The 18,276-nt window shown below is 56.2% G+C and overlaps 2 protein-coding genes across 5 annotated transcripts; one reads left to right on the top strand and one right to left on the bottom strand.

The window, feature by feature from the left end:
• Nucleotides 1–305: 305 nt before the first annotated feature.
• Nucleotides 306–13,461, top strand: Eef2kmt (eukaryotic elongation factor 2 lysine methyltransferase). Of its 3 annotated transcripts, none has more exons than XM_078024577.1 (8): nucleotides 306–461; nucleotides 2,289–2,351; nucleotides 3,954–4,034; nucleotides 5,030–5,131; nucleotides 6,009–6,142; nucleotides 6,219–6,484; nucleotides 7,482–7,628; nucleotides 12,938–13,461. In XM_078024577.1, exons 1-8 carry the CDS (start codon nucleotides 366–368, stop codon nucleotides 12,988–12,990), a joined length of 942 nt encoding a protein of 313 aa, XP_077880703.1. In that variant the 5' UTR covers nucleotides 306–365; the 3' UTR covers nucleotides 12,991–13,461. The 3 variants fall into 3 exon arrangements, with proteins under 3 accessions (XP_077880703.1, XP_077880701.1, XP_077880702.1); XM_078024575.1 differs by lacking the exon at nucleotides 12,938–13,461 and adding an exon at nucleotides 9,132–9,497; XM_078024576.1 differs by lacking the exons at nucleotides 7,482–7,628; nucleotides 12,938–13,461 and adding an exon at nucleotides 6,978–7,219.
• Alg1 (ALG1 chitobiosyldiphosphodolichol beta-mannosyltransferase) lies at nucleotides 8,796–18,276 on the bottom strand. 2 transcript variants are annotated; one of them, XM_005327152.5, is made up of 13 exons: nucleotides 18,069–18,276; nucleotides 17,320–17,397; nucleotides 17,107–17,210; nucleotides 15,933–16,081; nucleotides 15,003–15,092; nucleotides 14,555–14,665; nucleotides 13,813–13,934; nucleotides 13,667–13,705; nucleotides 13,371–13,430; nucleotides 12,987–13,097; nucleotides 11,932–12,046; nucleotides 10,702–10,777; nucleotides 8,796–9,973 (listed from the first exon to the last, which is right to left on the bottom strand). In XM_005327152.5, the coding sequence occupies exons 1-13, from the start codon at nucleotides 18,274–18,276 to the stop codon at nucleotides 9,842–9,844; spliced, it is 1,395 nt and encodes a 464-aa protein (XP_005327209.2). In that variant the 3' UTR covers nucleotides 8,796–9,841. The 2 variants fall into 2 exon arrangements, with proteins under 2 accessions (XP_005327209.2, XP_040133974.2); XM_040278040.2 differs by lacking the exon at nucleotides 18,069–18,276 and adding an exon at nucleotides 17,906–18,061.

Genomic DNA, 18,276 nt, shown 5'->3' with positions numbered 1-18,276 from the left:
TCTGCAAACCCAGGCCCAACAGCTCCGCCCACAGGCCGCCAGCTGGGCTCCCGGGCCCCCCTCGAACCCTCCAGAACCCCAGCAACACGGGGACACCTCCCAAGTCCCCTCGCCAAGCCCCGCCTCTGCCCCACTCCAAGCGTCCCCAAGACCCTCAACGCTTAGCTCCGCCCCAAGCCTCGCCTCCTGGCCCTGCCCCTCGTCTGGCCTCGGCCTCGCCCTAAGCCCACCATGTGGGCGGGGCGTCCCGCCTCACGCACTCCAAGCCCCGCCCCGGGTGCCCCTGGCCACGCCCCTAGCCCCGCCTCCGGCCGACTGGGCCCCGCTTCCGCCCGGTCTCCCGGCAACGCCGGCCCCGCCCCGCCATGGCGCCCGAGGAGAGCGCGGGGACCGCGCGCCTGCTGCAGAGTTTCGAGCGCCGCTTCCTGGCGGCGCGCACGCTGCGCTCCTTCCCTTGGCAGGTGGGCGCGGGGCGCGGGGAGACGGGGGCGCGACTCGGCCGCGGCGGGGTGGAGCCAGCCCGGGCCTCTGCCCCCAGCCTGCGAGCCGCTCCGCCGGGCGGAGGGAGGCGGGCTCCTCCCGGCGCGCTGACGAGTGGGCCTCCAGGGTCGCGGGCGGTGCCCGACCGGCTTCCTGCTGTCTCATGCGGTCGGCCACCTGGGAGTGCTGCCCTCGCGCCTCCGGGAAGGTGGGCGTCCTCGGCAGGAGCCGCGCTCTCCGGCGCGCGGGCCTGGTCGCAGGACCCCACCAGTGGTGGCCTCCGCGGTGTCGAGCAAGGGACAACTCCCGCAGCTTAGGCCAGGAGACCAAGGGGGGGCCTCCCGTGTCCTGGGCCTGCGAGTGGTCCCGCTGCCCACAGAGGGGCTTAGTGGACCCGCCTGGTAGATGATCTTGTGCACTGAGCTCACTGGAGTGAGCCTGTTTGGTTACCCATTCCTCCGGGCCTGCCCGTCAGATGGAGTGGTGGCCAGTCTCCTGTGTTATTTCATCAACATAAAACATTTAGCACTCGAATCATTTCCGTTGAGGAGGGACGTGTACATTTTTTAAGCCAAAATTGAAAGCCTAACAGCATCCGTAGGTCCCCATTCACATGGAGAGTAATTGTTGGCAAACCGTGTTAGATACTTACTTGGGGTCACCCCCAACACCCGTGCGGTGGGGCCTCTTACTGTCGCTCAGTTTGAGCAAAGGCTTCATGAAGAAAAGAAAAGAATGCGGTAGATGAGAGGCAGGCCAGAGAGACACCTGAATCCTGACCTAACCCCCAGTGCACTGTGTGACCATGGAAAAGTGACTACATCTCTCAGTGCCATAGTTTTAGTTAGTAAAATGGGGGATAGAATGATACCAACCTCATATTATTTTGTACTCAGAATCACTTGAGTATAAAAGCCCTTGAAGCAGTGCTTAGCTTGTGGTAAATGCACACAAGTGTTACCTGGTGTTTTTATTCAGCTTCCAAATGTTTTTTTGAAAGCTTTCTAGGAGCCAGGGGTCAGCAGTACACATTAGACATGAGGACCTGCTCAGATGAGAGAGGATAAATCAACAACTAGTAAGAAGCAGCCAGGAGATGAGTGTGGCCAGAAAACCAATAGAACAGGAAAATGGAGAACTGGGAGGAAGATTCATCAAAGTAGGGGATTCAGGGAAGGCCTCCCCAAAAATCATCATTTGACCTGGGCCCTGAACGGTGACACAGTGGTCACTAAGAAGCCTCAAGGAATGTCCGGTGTTGGGACCACCTGAGCACAGATGGGGCAGGTGGTGGGAGATGGAGTCAGAGCATCCAGGCTGGGAGGGCCTTTTAGGGCATGGCAAGGGGCCCTGGGACTACATACCAGCCAAGGCTGGCGGAGGCCATCTGCCTGACTGCAGCCTGAGCGCACTGGTGGGCTGGAGTCCCCGGACAAGGAGGACAGCATGACTGGACCTGGCATCTGCACATTCTGAATCTCATTTAAACCCAGATGTCAGGTCCCAGACAAGCCTATCCAACCTCATGCCATGGCTTTCCAGTTCAGCTGTGGAGCTGCTCTGTGACCCAGGTGACCACTGAACAGCCAGGGCTAATGGGAACCAAGAGTCAGCCCCTGACATTTCCCGTGACTCATCCCGGTGTGACCTCTGACATCTGAAGGTCAGGCCTTAGCCTCATGGCTTCCATTTCCAAGTGACTCCACGTCCCAGGGAAGAGATCACTTAGTGCTTTGCCAGCATGTTCTACTGCATGTTTAATGTTCCTACAAAAATGCCCTTGAGATTTCTCTTTCCCCTCCAAATAGAGCCTAGAAGAGAAACTAAGGACGTCATCAGATTCTGAGCTGCTGCTGGATATTCTGCAGAAGGTAAGAATCCCAGGATCACTGGGCACATATCGGGGCAGAAGAGCTACAAGTGCACACGTACCCTTAGAAAACACCATGTTCAAAGAACAAATCCATCCAGCGCTGCACGTAATGTCAGAGCCTCCGACGGCTCTGGCTCCTTTGTTTTCTTGGATGAAGACATCTGCTCGAGAGGAGGGAAGCTGGGGGATGTTTTTAAACCATCCGCAGTGAAAACAGACCTGACAGGTACAGGGACAGCCCCCAGCAAGTGGTAGCTGCTCAGAGACTTTCTTCTTTGCATTAAAGCAAAGTAAAGACCCCGTCTTACCAACTCCTATCTCTCACACCCATGCAGGGACCCTTGCTCTGCTGAAGTGGGGTTTGGACTCTGAAGTGCATCTCCACACAGGATAGAGGTGTGCCCCACCCTGACCCTGGCCATGTGGGTCAAGGGCAGTTCACAAACTTCTCAGGGTCATGAGGCTTCTCAAAGGCCAAAGTTAGAGTCTCCCTTTCTGGAAAGACACATCTGAAGCATATGTTCTGCATGCAAATTCAGGGGTGACACAGACATTCCCCCCAACACAAAACCCATCCAAGGAGCCCAGGTCAGAAATTCCTGTGCTGGGGGTGAGTATGGAGAAGACGCAGCCAGAGCAGGGGAAGACTTGAGGGTGGTGCAGCGGTTGGGGCTTTGTTCTTTCCACCCAGTGTCACACCCACAGGCGTAGAGCATAAACAAACAGCTGCTTTAAAAGCCTACTAAGGGGCCAAGGGCAGCTCAGTGCTAGAGCACTTGCCCAGCATTTGCGAGCCCTGGGTTCAGTTCCTAGCAAAGCAAAGGAAAAAAACCTACTGTGGTTGTCCATTAAATCTAATAAATCAATCTTAACATGGACCTCCTAGAAAGCCCCTAGGGCTTGTGTGAGTATCCTGTGGCCCTTGTGAAGCTCTGGGTCCCTCCTGGCAGCAGCCCTGCCTCCCCCCAGGCCCACTTCCACACCTGCCTTTCCCCAAGCACCAGTCACTTCCTGCTCCTTCCCATAGTGCCAGCTGTGCTGCCTGGAATTGTACAGGCTGCTGCTGCTCCTCCTGCTCCTGCCTTCTCGAGGCTGCCTCTGAGGCATCATCCCAGAGAACCTTCCTCCGCCTACCCTGGTCCAGGCTCCGCCCTGGCCTCTTCCCTCTTTGGTCTCCAGGCCTGCTTCTTGGCTAGGACTCTCCCTCCAGGAGCACAGGTGCCCAGGTCTGGTTCACACTGCTGTACTCTCGCCTCTTCTGTGAAGCCAGAAAATCTGACCACTGTCCTCCCTTCAGACTCCAGTTCTTACTGGCTACCCTGGAAGGAAGGGAGCCAGTCATGTGCCTGTGTCCCTGCCCAGAGTGGGTGTTAGAAACCACAGTTGTGTGACTAGGGTAGGAGCATTTTTAGGAGAGAGCTTAAATCTTCAGGCTCAGTCTTGCAGGTGCCTGGGGTACATCTTGCCATAGCCCTGTGTCCCTGCACACCCTTGTCAAGGCAGTGGGTAACTGGGCTCACCCTCTAATTGCCTGAAGCTCACAGGACACTTGATACAGGGTGTCTCCAGCAACCAACTTTTTTTTTTTCTTTTTTCATAGACAGTGAAACATCCTGTGTGTATAAGGCACCCACCGTCGGTGAAGTACACCCAGAGCTTTCTCTTGGAGCTCATCAAAAAGGTCAGTGGTGGGCAGTGTCTCCTGTAACCAGACCACAAGTGGAACTAGGCTGGCTCTGCAGAGGGGGCTCCCCGCCAGGGCTTTGCCTCTTGGAGCTCATGTCCCTCCCTGCTCTTCATACCTGCTGGGCAGGGGCCTCCTGGACAGTGGGATTTGTGCAGTAGGCAAGGCTGGGCATTTCTCCCTCACCTGCTTGCAGGGTCTTGGCAGCAACTGTGTCTCCTCTGGGCCCCTCCCACCAGGCAGGTCCTCATCCTGCCAGGCAGTCCCTCCTCCCTCCATCCTGCCCGTGTGGCAGGCTCTGACAGCGCCCTGCCCTTGCCAGCCCTGGGTGGCCCGCCAGCCTCTATTGGAAGTTCCTTCAGAGCTGATTCCTCACTGAATTCTCCCCATTGACTGAGCGGGCTTCCTGAGTGGCAAAGGACGTGTGCCCGTCGGGCTCAGTGCTAGACGGCATTAGAAGCGTCGGTTCCTCCGCGACAGTAGTACACGCCTCAGCTGCCACCAACTGACAGGGCCACACCTCACTGAGCTTAGCACACAAGTAACCCTTGCTTCTCATCACCCCTGTCCCCGGGCCTCATCACATGGTGCTTCTGTGGTGGTCTCAGCACCACCTGAAGTGCCCTCTGCCCTCCAGCGGACCCTGCACTGACCTGGGAAGCCCGGGTCTGGGGTAGCCATTGGGAAGCAGCTTGGAAGGCAAGCTGCCCTGTGGGCACTTTACTGTGGCTTCTGCTGGACTCCCTTCAGATCTCCTCCATGTGAAAATGGCAGAGCTTCCTCTCAGTGGAATCCGCTCTCCTAGACTGTGCCACCCTCACTCTGCACCCTGCTACCCACAACTGAGAATTTACATACCAGCTGTTCTCTATTGAGTCATTTCACTCCAAATCTCCTAACTTAGGTGCAGGTCCCCTCTAACACAGCCGCAGGTTGGCGCAGAGGCAAAGAGACAGAATCTGGTGTTATTTCTGAGGGTCTTTCCCCCGCAGCACGAGGTTGTCCACGCAGAGCCTTTGGACGAGCTGTACGAGGCGCTGGCAGAGGTCCTGACCACAGAGGAGCCCACCCAGTGCCACCGAAGCTATGTGCTGGTAGGAGATGTGCACAGGCCAAACAGCTGTGCTCCAGCGGGTGACAGCGGGGCTTGGCCCAGGGTTGATCCTGACCCTCCTTTGCCTCGCCTAAAACCAAGCACTCCAATAAACAACAGAACCTGGCTCAGGCAGCCACTCGGTTACTCGTCAGCAAGGACCTGTGTCCAGCCTTCAGTTCACACCTGACTGTGGGGACCTCCCAGGACAGCAGTCTCTAGAGCAGTCTCTTCTCACTCTACTGCCACCACCGTCACTGGCCCGACTGCCCCTCCTATTCTTGTCACATGGAAACCCCTTCTGCACACAATAGCCAGGAGGAGGTTGGGGTTGCTTCACTGGTTTGCTTTAAGCTGCTATTATAAAACAGCTACAGAAAACCACATGCAAGAAATACAGAGCTTATAGAGTCACTGCACGGCAGCAGCCACAGTGACCGCCACTCTGGTGGTGGGACAGAACCCTGGCAGCAGCCCGAGGCCCTCCACCTGACCCAGCCAGTCCCAGCACAGTAACTGCCATCCCGCCTGTTAGTCACGTCCGTGAGTTTGTGTACCTCACTCTTCTGTGGGCCGCAGACACCAGCATTAGTCCTGTCCATTAACTGGGCACAACCCAAGGTCTCCCTCCCACACTCTATCCTTGCCACCCCTCTGCTGAATGGCCCTGGCCATCAGAGCTGGGCCTGGGGGCACCTGTGGGGGCGTCCAGCCTGCCCCTCGACTTCCCACATGCCGACTGGCCCAAGCTGCACCACGGTTGCTGCGTGGAAGTTTCTTTTCCCTTGCTGGGTGGTGGCTGTGGTGTGGCCGCCACTGTGACTTAACACTAGCCCGTGTCCAGATGGCTGGCTTCATCCCCCCGTCTCTCCGTGCAGCCTTCAGGAGATTCAGTCACCCTCTCGGAGAGCACAGCCATCGTTTCCCACGGCACCACGGGCCTGGTCACGTGGGATGCAGCCCTCTACCTCGCAGAGTGGGCCATGGAGAACCCAGCAGCCTTCAGGCACAGGTGACCTCAGGCACAGGGCAGGCACCAGGCAGGTTGGCCCTGGCACAGACTGACAGGCCCCCTTTTGCCCACCCAGGACTGTGCTAGAGCTGGGCAGTGGCGCTGGCCTCACAGGTGTGGTCATCTGCAAGACATGCCACCCCCGAGCATACACCTTCAGTGACTGTCACAGCCGTGTCCTCGAGCAGCTCCGAGGAAACGTGCTTCTCAACGGCCTCCCACTGGAGCCAGAGGCCACTGCCGACTCAGAGAGCCCCCTGGTGACGGTGGCCCAGCTGGACTGGGATGAGGCAACGGTCCCTCAGCTCTCCGCCTTCCAGCCAGACGTTGTCATCGCAGCAGGTAAGCCCCGGCCAGCCCTGCTGAGGGCCAGGGAGCAGGTGCTGCAGGTGGGGAGCAGAGGCACCCGGGCCTCCGGGAGGCATTAGAGTATCCGGAGCCCCTTCCAGGTGCTGCCGCTGGGGTGGTTCCATCAGGAGTGCCCTGGCTGTCCACCAGGGCTTGAGCTGAGGCTCGCCCTGCAGAGGACGCTCAGGAGGCCTCAGTTACCATGCAGGTCCTCCATTCAGGGGGGCTGCACACAAGCCCACATGCCCTGCCCCTCAGAGATGCTGCCACTTCACCACCAGGCATCCAGTGCTCTGAGCACCACGCCGTAGGTCTTCAGACGGGAGAGCCAGCCATGGCAGCCCTTGGTCATTCCAGGGCCACAGCAGTCTCCCACCTGTCACCAGCACCCAGTCCCACATCAGGCCTTGAGGGGGGTCCCAGGGGCAGTTGGGGAACAAGAACTGAGCAGCCCCACCTGTCAGTGCCGGCTGTCTTCTCTGTGCAGGGCTGTCCTGGGGATTCACCGCCACCACCATGCTGGGCGACCTGCCTGTCTCTGTCTACACCTCTCTGCCTGGGTCCAGACCCCAGGCCTTCCGAGGCCACAGGAAGAGGCTAACCACTTCTGGTACAAGGACAGTGTCCTTAAGAGAAGGCAGAGTGGTTAGGCCACCAAAAGCCCTACGTCCCCTTTCCGAGTTGACATCATGCCCACTACAGCTGACAGGTTAGAGCTCAAAGCAGAGCTCAGACAGCGTCACTAAGCAAGCAGCTTCTGAACAGGCGCTGCCGGGGGTTCCCAGCAGTACTCCCTCGAGGCCAGGGAGTCCCCGCTGGCTCGTGTCCTGAGGGTTTTCCTGTCACCTGAGCAATCTTCCTGCACAACAGCATAGATCTAATCTAACAGCCCCTGCAGGCCCTCACCCTTCCCCAGGGTCGGCAGCAGCCTGGCCATGCCACTGGGTTCTGAGTCCTGAGGCCCCTGAGTAACCAGAGCTCTGCATCACAGACGTGCTGTACTGCCCAGAAGTGACCCTCGCACTGGTCGGGGTCCTGCAGAGGCTCTCTGCCTGCCAGAGGGACCAGGTTCCTGACGTCTATGTGGCCTGCACCATGCGCAACCCAGAGACCTACCAGCTGTTCACCACCGAGCTAGGTGAGTCCCCCAGGCCACAGGCCACCATGCTATTCCCGTGAGGGATCAAGGGAGGCAGAAACCAGGAAGGTAAGAGAATGGAACCCTGGGAAAAGCCAGGAAGCCCGTCTCACACACCAGGCCTGGGCACTCAGGCCAGGGCAGTCCCACACGGTGACCCCAGAGGTCAGAGACCACAGCCCTACTGTGTGCTTCAGGCAGGTTCCATAAGCCTTAGGGCCTCATTCCCTGTAAAATGCAGGCAGAGAGAGATGCCAGCTGGGTTCTGAACCACATGACAACTGAGTGTCAGCTCAAGGTAGTCCCACTTCCACCCTCGTGGAGCAGGACTGTCACTTGTCCCCCCATCTGCACCATGGAGATGCAGCCTGAACACACTGAGGGCAGTACCTGGCACACAGAGCCCTCAGCAGTGTGGCAGCCACGGTCATGGACACCCAGTGCAAGTAAGAGAAGGACCTGGCTGCAGAGGTGGCCTAGGGACTGCTGTTTCCCAGCCCCGGGTAATGCCCTGTGGGCCAGCATGGGTCAGCCTAGATCTTGTCTCAGGTGTGAAGACACTGGCAGACCAGTTTCCATGGACTCAGCCAGATCACCCAGCCTGTGTCCCCCTGCCACCTCCCCACAGCCCCAGCATGCCAGGCCCAGCCAGAGCATTCCACACAAAAGCTGGTGCAGGGGGGACCGTCTACCAACTGCACCCCCAGCAAGGCCCCTCCTGGGAGCTGTCCAGACTCCCCTGCCCAACCTCCATGCAGAAAGACACCCAGATGCCCCTCCACGAGCACTCAATACTGAGGGAGGCTGTGCAGCCCCAAGAGAGAGCAAGGAAAACACCTCTAACGTGTTTCAAGTGAAAGCAGCAAAGTGCCAATCGGCACACAGAGCACAAGTCCCACTGTGGTAGTTTTGTCATTTGGTTTTTGGGAATTGCAGGTTGATCCCAGAGATGCTGTACCACCAAGCCACACCCTAGCTCTTTTTTAAGCCAGGGTCTCATTAAGTTGCCCAGGCCAGCCTCAAACTTGCGATCCTCCTGCCTTAGCCTCCTGAATACCTGGGATTACAGGTGTGCACCACCACACCTGGGCTGGTTATTTTATATATCTTATTGCCTAGGGAATTTCTAGAATATACACCAAAAATTATTATACTTAGATGATAGAATTACAGATTTCCTTATTTCACTTTATAAATAGTGACTTTTCACTTATAACTATGACTAAGAGCCACCTGGCTCGCAGCGCCAGCCACCCTGCTCACGAAGACAATGCGCCTCTTCTGGCCCGTGTGAGGAGTGGTGCTGGCGGAGCAGCCAGGCAGACGTGGGGTCAGTCAGCTCCCCCCACCCTCGCAGACTGATGTGCACATGTGCAGTGACAGGGAACCCAGAGTGCCTGGAGGTAGCCTGGGCACCTGGGTGAGCCCGGGTCCGTGAGCCAAGGAAAACAGACACAGCCCCAGGCCCAGCGCTGCTGTCCTGAGGTGTGCGCTCTGTTGCAGGCCGGGCCGCGATCCGTTGGGAGGCAATGCCTCCTCACAGCCAGAAACTGTTCCCCTATGAAGAGCACTTGGAGATGGCAGTCCTGAGACTCCTGCTGTAGCTTCGCCATTTGAACATGTGAAGATGAAGTCACTGCAGTGGGAAGAGCTTTCACGGGGAAAGCTGATAAAACTTCCTTTGGACTTGAGTGAAGAATGCCACATGCCAAGTCAGGAAACAAACTATCCTGACGGAGTAAGACTGAGCTGTGGGTGCCCCTCCCGTCCTCAGCTCTGGTTTGTGAGGAAATCGCCATCTGCCCGAAACCAGGCTTTGACTCAAAAGCAAGAACTGCCTTCATAAAAAATAAAAACATCTTTAACAAATAGGGCTCCACAGCTGGGCGCTCACCCCAGAGGCTGCAGGAACCCAGGTGAGGAGCGTGACAGGCAGAAGCTGGGAGGATGAAGAGGGGACAGGAGGTACCAGGAGAGCAGCATGCTCAGACAGAAGACAAGACAGGCTCCGCGCGCCTGAGAAACCAGGAAGAGCCAGCTTCCCGTCAGTCCCCAGATGTCCTTCTGGCCTGACCACTGGGGTCACTACATAAAAGCCTGGGTGGCTGCAGGGCAGCAGGCAGGGACAGGGAAGAACAGGCAGTGTCTCTCCATCCCCAGGATGGTGCACCACTCCTCAACTGATCAGGGACGCTGGCCTTGGGCCTGCAGGGTCACGTGTCCATGACCAAAGGGAGCACAGTCCGCTGCCAGCTCTCGTCCCATCGAAGCTGCTCCGACTCCCGAAGGTTCTTCCGAAACTGGTTTAGTTTTCCAGCAGGATCAGGAAACTTTGAGAAAAGCATCTACAGAACAGTGAAGACCAGTACTGAGCCCATGGTGGCACCCACCCATGCCAGCCCTCCCCGAGCCTGCCAGCTGCAGGCTGCTCATCCAGCAGCACCCGTCCCCCACTTGCCCCTCCCCAGGGCTGTCCCCACTTTCCCACACCTGTGCCCTGGAGCACATGTGGCCTGGTGTCCTGCACAGGGCACAGTCCCACCTGACTGCTAGGAAGGAGGCAGGTGATCCCAGGTTCTGGCTCTACCCAAATGTTCCCGAGGGGACTGGCACCCTACAGCTGCAGTCCGGATCCAGCCCACCTGACTTTGTAAACAGCTGCACTGGAACTCAGCCCTCTGTGTACAGATGGTCTGCAGCTGTTCACAAAGCAGTTCCCCTGAACATGACAAGGCCTAGATCCTACCTAGACCTGTTCAGGGAAAGCTGTTCACCTTCCAAGAATGACAGTGGTTAACTTTTGTAAAGAGAAACAGTGTCCTCTGCAGAACCACCACATCCCAGGCGGCACACAAACCCCGCTCACCTCGTCTGCTCCTCCCCACGTAGCAGCACGGTTCCCACCTAAGGTGCAGCCTCCATATCCCCAAAGACAGGCAAGCAGGCCCTGACTCCACCACCCACTGCCTCCCTCAGCCTTCCCTCCAGAGCCCAGCACCCGCCAGGTCCTGTGGGCAGCAGGGAGCAGAGCTAGCTCAGTGTTGTGCCCCCGGCCTGCTTAGGGGACACCTACCTGCAGTTGAGCTGCCAGCGCCTCTGCGTCCTCAAAGACCAGGCCGTTCTCCCCGTGCTTCACAAGCTCATGCAAGCTGCAGAGAGAACCAGGGGAGGCCTGAGACCCAGCCGTGGCAGTGTCCAGAGGTGCCCAGCTGGCCCACCCCACTGGGGCGAGACTGGGGGCAGGGGCGGGGTTTGGCCCAGCCTGTTCTGAAACAGAGCTTCAGAAGGAAGTGGGAGGACACATCTCTACGCAAGGCAGATGTGGAGGAAGCCCCAGGGGAGGTGCTCTTGGTGTCACACGCCCTCTGAGGACAAGGTACTCAAGGATCATTTCCTATGCTCCATGCCCAAGAACCAGGGTACAGGCAAGGCCCTGGTGCTGGGCTCAGCACATTAGGGACGGGTCACCAGGAGGTCTGTTCCCAAGAGACCCAGCTTAGCTCACAGAGGGTCTGGCCCCTGAACTTCCCATCCAGAGGCTGGTCCCCGCACAGGCAAGGACCTGGCCCATGCAGGGCCACTGCCTCCAGGACCTGGTCTGGAGTTGCCCTTTCCAGCACCCACCTTGGCCAAGGAAAGGGGGGGTCACAGAATTACACTCCCTGCAGTAATCCCACCACAGCTACAAGCTCAGCCAAGGGACGAGGAGGAGGAGGAGGGGAGGGAGAGAACCACGTAAAGCAGGTAGCGACTGCAGCCACATTCCTTACTGTGAGCGAGACTGAGGGGGAGGGGGGCAAATGCTCAAGATTTATTCAGCATGAGCCCAAGCCAAAGCCAACTTGTCATGCCTCAGCATCTGCAGGGGATTCATTCCCAGAGCCCCTCCCCCAGGTGCCCCAGCTCCTTCTGTGAAATGGTGTGGTGTCGGTATCCTGCACGGATCTCATACTCTTGTCCCCTCCAGGTTGCTTGGACACCTAAAGCCATGCAAGCTACGTGAACAGTCATTCACTGTATTGTGCAGGGAATAAGGACAAGAAAAATCTGTGTGCTCCGTACAGGCCTCACCACTGCCGACCTAGCTACAATGACCCACGCTTGGTTCCATCAGTAGGTACAGAGAGCCAACTGTACTGAGTGGGGCTCAGCCTGACCCCAACAGCCACAGCCCCTCTCAGCCTCCCTGGACTGCACAGGAGCTGGCCCTGACGGGGCACTTCACAGCAGTCCTGGCCACGCTGCCTACCCTGTGCAGCTGACCTGAGAACCCGACCCCAGGAGATTGGGTTTCTGCCCCTACCACTTAAAGTTCACGGCACACACAGGCAGGCAGCACCCAAACATGTCCACCACCTTCATGGGCAGGTCCAGGCCACTGGAGGACTTGTGCAGACAGACACCCAGGTCCGCTGACCCTGCGCGGGGAGAAAAGGGGGCAGTCAAAGTTTGGGGAACACATCCTCCCAGAGTGGAAATCAAGAATGTCCCCACAACAATGTCCCAGAAAACAAGTGGCTTATTCTGGCCAAGTGCCAGGGCGAAGGGCAGAGACATAGCAGGGCTGCCCAATTGCCGGCAGCCATCACCCTGTCCAAAACTGCCACGGTCTTAGTGTTTTTATTTACTCTTTGATTTGCTTTTTCTATTTAACCACCATTTACTTTAAAAAGAAAAGAAGTAGTTATTGTGAGTAGTTATTGTGCAGTGTGGTAGTATTGTGCTCTGGACATGGGGTGAAGGTTGTCCAACAACTGACAGACTGACAGACACTTGGATGGTTAAAATGGCAAGCCTAGTTACACGTATTCGACCTCAGTTTTTAAAATCCATGATAAAATTTTTTATATAAAAAAATAAATTGTTTAAAGGAATCCACAGCAGATCCAACAAGAAACACTGTAAAAATAAAGCCAAATAAACAACTGACCTCAGCAGGCCCACCCACTTGCCATGGGAAAAGAAGGCAGGAGGAATCTTCAAGCACCAGGCCCCGCCCCCTCCTGGAGCAGAGACAGAAGCCTGTTCTGAGAGCCAACATGTAGGGAAAGTGGGCCCCACAGCAGCCAGGGCTGGGGACTGAGCACACATGACCCTTGAGCCTGATCAGGCAGGAGGAGCTGGCACAACAGGAAACTCATCTCAGGAGCTCGGCTGGAGTCCCTGGTGGCCACCCAGTCCAGCCTGAGGCCTGTCAATATTAGAGCCTCTGAGCTGGGAATGGCTTTTACATTTCTAAGTTGTAATTTCAAAGAAAAAAAAAAGACTATGCCACAGAAGCAACTAAAATCTTCACTGTCCCTTTTTAGAAGAAGCCTGGTCATCTTCTGGAGCCCCCCTGTTGCCCTCAGCTCTCACCTAGAAGCAACGGGTAGTCCTCGGCCTCCAGCCACGGCGTGCACACCTTGATGTGCTGGAACTGCTTCTGGCCAATGAGGCGGCTGTAGTGCTCCTTCAGCGGCCCTTTGCCTGCAGAGGACACCCGTTGTACTGGACCCATTTTGGTCCCTGCACACCATTAGCCCCAGAGGTTCCCACTGGGACTTGGCAGCCACTTCCAGGAAGCTGCACCCCTCAACAGCCCCAGTCAGGGCCCCTGGACCTCTTCCAGAGCCGACCTCAGCACCCTGAGTCCCCATGGGGCATGTGCCCTCATCACCAAGACCCAGCCCTGGCTTGAGGCCAGCTGGCCTCGTGCTGCAAGTGGAGTCACACTTGCAGCCTGAGAGTCCCAGGTGGTACCTGTTATCACACAGACTACAGAAGGAAGGCTGTCTCCATCAGATGCCCGCTGTTCAAACACTATTTAAAAAATAAAAGAAACATGAACCGGTGTCCTTTCACATGAGTCAGGGGAGGGGGGAGGGGCTGCTCCCTCAGGGAGGCCACAGAGCTGCCCACATCCCCCTCCCTACTGTCCGCAGGCAGGTCCACCCTGTGGTCCTTGGGGCAGAAGCAGGCTGCAGACCTGCCATGCACGGCCAGCTGCGCGGCCCCTGCCCCAACAAGCCCAGAGCTGCTGATGCAGCGGCACCTACCTTCCAACGCTGCCAGCAGGATGGAGAAGTCCTCGTCCTCTGCAAGGACAACAGATCAGGTGTCAGGCCTGTCTCCAAACACCCCTCTCCCAACTCATATGCCCCCCTCCCATGGTGGGCCAGAACACAGGCCAGGTCAGACAGACCTGTCCAGCTGGTGCTGCTGACCAGCAGTGCCGGCCGCCCACCAAGATGTGTCACCACCCCAGTGCGAGCATCCTTCTCCGTGAAGGCCGACCTCTCTATGGCAGGGCCCGAGGGTTCTGAGCTGCAGGAACAGAGAAAAGGCAGTGAGTCGCTGCAGGAAAGCCAGGGGTCAGGACAGCCACTCCCTCACAGCAAGGACCACAAGCCCCCAAAGGCTGGCACCCAGGTGACCCCACAGAACCACTGCTGGCAGCTAGGTGCTAAGGTTACCACAAAACAAGCCACCAGTGCTTGCCCCTGGGCTCACTGCTCCACCCTTCCTCATCATTACAAGGACACTATGCCTCCCCCAGATGGCACACCAGTTACTGAGGAGCACAGACAGGACATGTTGAGAGTTACACGGGTCCTCTCCTTAGCCCTGAGGGACACCCAGAAGACACAGAGGTCCATAGACCCCTCACAGGCCCAGGAACCCACTGGCAGGAGGGGAAGGTAGTAGATATCTCCTAAGGAGCCAGAGGCTGGATTCTTCAGGCTTTGTGGGCCCCAGACTCCTGGTTGCGAAACCGGTTCTGCTGCGTGGCTCACCACAGCCACAGACAATGTCAGTCAGACTCAGTTCACAGAAACAGGCAGCAGGTCTCTGCTTCCATGCCCACCCCTGGATTAGGTCTGCAGGAGCGGATGGAAGGGCCAGGGCAGCAGAGAGCGTCGGAGAAGGCAGCAGGACAGACACACCAGGCCCTGAACGGAGAGTAGGTGCAGCCCAGCTTCATGAAGAGCTCATGCTGCAGGTCCAGCGGTGTCTCCTTAAAGAACGAAGCCGGCTTGTCGTAGACAGTCACAGCCCTGCAAGGAGAGGAAGGGGCAGGGCAGAGAGAGGCTAAGGAACAGAGAACCCAGAAGGATCCAGAAAAAAAGGGCACTTCGGGAATCCAGGTCTCTATGACAAAAGCTTTAGAATTCCTTGGGAAACACAGACATTCTAACACCAGAACTTCCAGGGATTCTTCCTGGAAGAATTCCAGCCACCTCACCCCACTTAGCTCCCCAAACCAGCAACTATCTCTAAGGCCCAGGGTACTTCAAAATGCCTTTCCAACATGATACGGTAGACTGAAGCTCTCGGCCATTCCTGGGACCCAGCACCACCCACAGGCTGAAAGGTGTCCCAGGCCCTTCATACTTGATGTGCCAGTTCTCAGCCAGGTCTTCCCGCATTGCATTGGTCACACACAGGTTCAGGTGGGACAGGCGCCCGAAGAGCCTCTCATACCTGCAGGGACGTATAGAGGTCAGAGAGTTAACAGAGAGCCCTGGCTGGGCCCAGATGCCAGTGTCCACACGACCTGACACCCCTCACAGAGAAGAGGCTGCAGAGCTTGGGGCTCACAAACCCACAGGTCTGCACACCCTGAGCTCCCCATGCCCTCTCATCTTCACATCTTCCTAAGTGCTGTCATTGTGCAGCTTAATGCAGTCACTTTAAAGGAAGCCAACTACCCCTAAAGGAGTGGAGATCCACTACTATCTTGGGCAAAAAAGCATAAATAAAAAGGCTGCATCTCACCACCCCGTGCTACTGCTGCAAGGCTGCAGCTTGCTCTCTGAGTGTACAAAGGAGTTTAGCAAATGCTAAGCATGGAAACCATGCGGACCGCAAACCAAGATGGAAGCCCTGTCACAGGAGAGAGCTGGAAAGGGGAGCAGCAATTTAGGATTACTGAGCACCACCAGGGAAAGCTCTGGAGTGGGACTGCCTGACAAGAAGGCATCATCATTTACAGCCCAGCCTCCCTGACTTGTAAAAGGACAATGACCACCAGGCACCTCTACTGCGATGTGGTGGAGACCAAATGGAATAAAGTACATAAAAGGCTCAGCCCAAGGCCTGGCACACAGCAGTAATTATTAAAGCTGCCACAGCTGCTTTCACCACTGCGGATAAACAAGGCCCTCAGGATAGTCCACTGCAGCCTGAGGCTGGAAAAACACACCAAAGTGGACATTACAGTGGGGCTCAGCGTAGGACAAGGATTCTCCCTGCTCCAGGTCCAACCTGCTCCCCCGCCCTGATGGAGTTTGGGTAAAGCATTCACACCTCACCCAGACTCACCACTTGGCCAGCAGAACAAGGGGGTGCTTAGGGCCATGCACCAGGCCCATGATGGAGTAGCCATAGTTGTGCCAGTCGATGACCAGTTTGCTCCCACAAAGGCAGCCCACAAACCAGCAGACGGCAATGCTCGGCAGGCCTGGGGGGTTCTAGGAAAGAGAAACAGACAAAGAGAAGGAAACCCAGACATTCATGGCAGAGCACCAGTGATCTTCAGAATTCTTGATAACAAATGAGCAGCTCTCTACCATCCATGAAACAGAACTGCAGACTAGAAAAACTCCAAGCTTCTCAAAGAAATACCATTTTCCTGTCAGAATGCAAATTCTGAGGAAGCGCAACATCAGTGGGTGATGGTAAACACAGTGGGGGTGTCCCCATCAGTGGGGACCCAGCCAGGATCATACCACAGCATCTTACAAGCACATCAACTTTAAACAAGCAATTCCATTGCCAGCAATGTATTCTCAGGCCCAGTCACAGATGCGTGCTCACTGTGCTCTAGCCATACTATGTATACAGGCAAAAAAATCAGAAAGAATCCAGATGTCCCTCAAGATGAAACTAAATAGCTTGCAGTTCATCACATATTGGAAGTGAGTGCAGCCCACTAACAGAAGGTACTTCTGGACTTTAAAAACTGGTAAAGGGAAGAAGTTAAAAGTTTAACTCTAGAACCAAACTGACTACCTCTGTTCAAGTCTTGACTCTATTACTTCCTATCTGTGTAACAGTGGGCTACTTACAGAAATTTTAAGTTTCCTCATCATTATGGACGTGATACCAGAATCCACTTCTTAGGATTCTTGAGAGGATTAAAGGAGACAGAACCCTAGTGAAACACTTAGATAAGTACGAAATGCAATGTAAGACTCTGTTATGACCAGAAAAATAGCATGGACGGATACCAGAAATAACAGACACATGCTATAGAAGCCTATTCACAGAGTCCTGCCCATGGTTTTATAATGTTTGTGTACACACAAATGTGCACTTTAACAATTAGTGCATATTTTTTATGTTTGGTGCTGGGAATCAAACCCAGCATCTTGCCAATGCTTAGCATGCACCCTACCACTGAGCTACAACTCCAGCCCAATTTGTGCATTTTTAAAAAGCTAGAAAGTAATGTTAACAGTTGTTCTCACAGAGGGAGGCAAGCGCTGACACATACCTGAAGAAAGATATAGGCTGCTGGTTCCCTCCACATCAACTTCCACAGCAAGTACACTGTCTGAAAAACAACTTTGACTCCATACCGCAGAACCGGGGGGCCAACTGTAAGTTAAAAAAAAAATCACTACTGAAGGAGCTCCTGGCCATCTGCAGGTTACCCCACACCCAACCCCAACCAATGTAACGGAACCTGGAGGTGACAGCACCCTACCTGTGGGACTCTGAAGTTCCATCAACTTCACAATCTGTATTCTGTCGCTCTGCAAGAGCTCATGGTGGGGTCTGGAATCTGAAAGAGAATGTCCCTTTTACTGGATGAAGCAATCTAATTTAAAGTCAGGTTTTGGAAAAAGGCCTTTTCAAAACCCTTCTCTGTTCCTCAGTAGCCAGAGAAGGGGGCCAAATCCCGTCCAGATTCCACTAGAATGGCAGGTGGGAAGGCTCAAATCTTACCCACCTTTACTTAATATGATGCCTGTCACATAGTAAGTACTGAATTAAACTGATCTAGGCTTGGGGTGGGGGAATCTTCCCACCGCAGAGACATGTCAAGGAAGTCCCACTCCACCCCCACTTTCACACAGGGACCTAAAGCAGTGGTGCTGTTTCCACTGTTCCATGAGATGGGGAGAAGTCAACCTCTGGAATCTCCACAAGGAGCGTAGTGAAGGAGCAGACACCTCCGCCTGCACACAGCTGGACAAGGACAGCTGCACGCAGATGTCACAGAAACCGCAGTCCAGTTCCAGTCTTTCCACTTCACTAGAAGAATCAGACCCTGCGACGGAGTCGCTTACCACAGTCACAACATATGGCAACCAGGAACCGGGCTCCTCCAGTCTGAGGACTACCAAGGGAGCAGTGACAGAAGCGCCGCTCCCACCTCGGCCCCCCAGGGCGCTCGGGGCCGAGGGGACAGACTGAGAGAACAGCCTCCCTCCCAGGCCCCCGGACACTCACTGCAGAACCCCATGAGGATCACCGAGAAGCCGCGCTTGGCCAAGGACAGCGCGTGGTACTGCATGCGGGGGCTGCGACCCACGTCGCCCAGCACCACAATGACCACGTGCTGGGCCGCGCGCCCCCGCCGCCAGCGCTTCCACCCGCCCAGAAGCAGCAGCGGCAGCAGCAGGCACAGCGCCAGGAGAGCCACGCTGGACGGCGCCAT

Source organism: Ictidomys tridecemlineatus, chromosome 10, assembly GCF_052094955.1.
Source record: "Ictidomys tridecemlineatus isolate mIctTri1 chromosome 10, mIctTri1.hap1, whole genome shotgun sequence".
Classification (NCBI taxonomy): domain Eukaryota; kingdom Metazoa; phylum Chordata; class Mammalia; order Rodentia; family Sciuridae; genus Ictidomys; species Ictidomys tridecemlineatus.
This window is presented reverse-complemented; position numbering and strand designations above follow the sequence as displayed.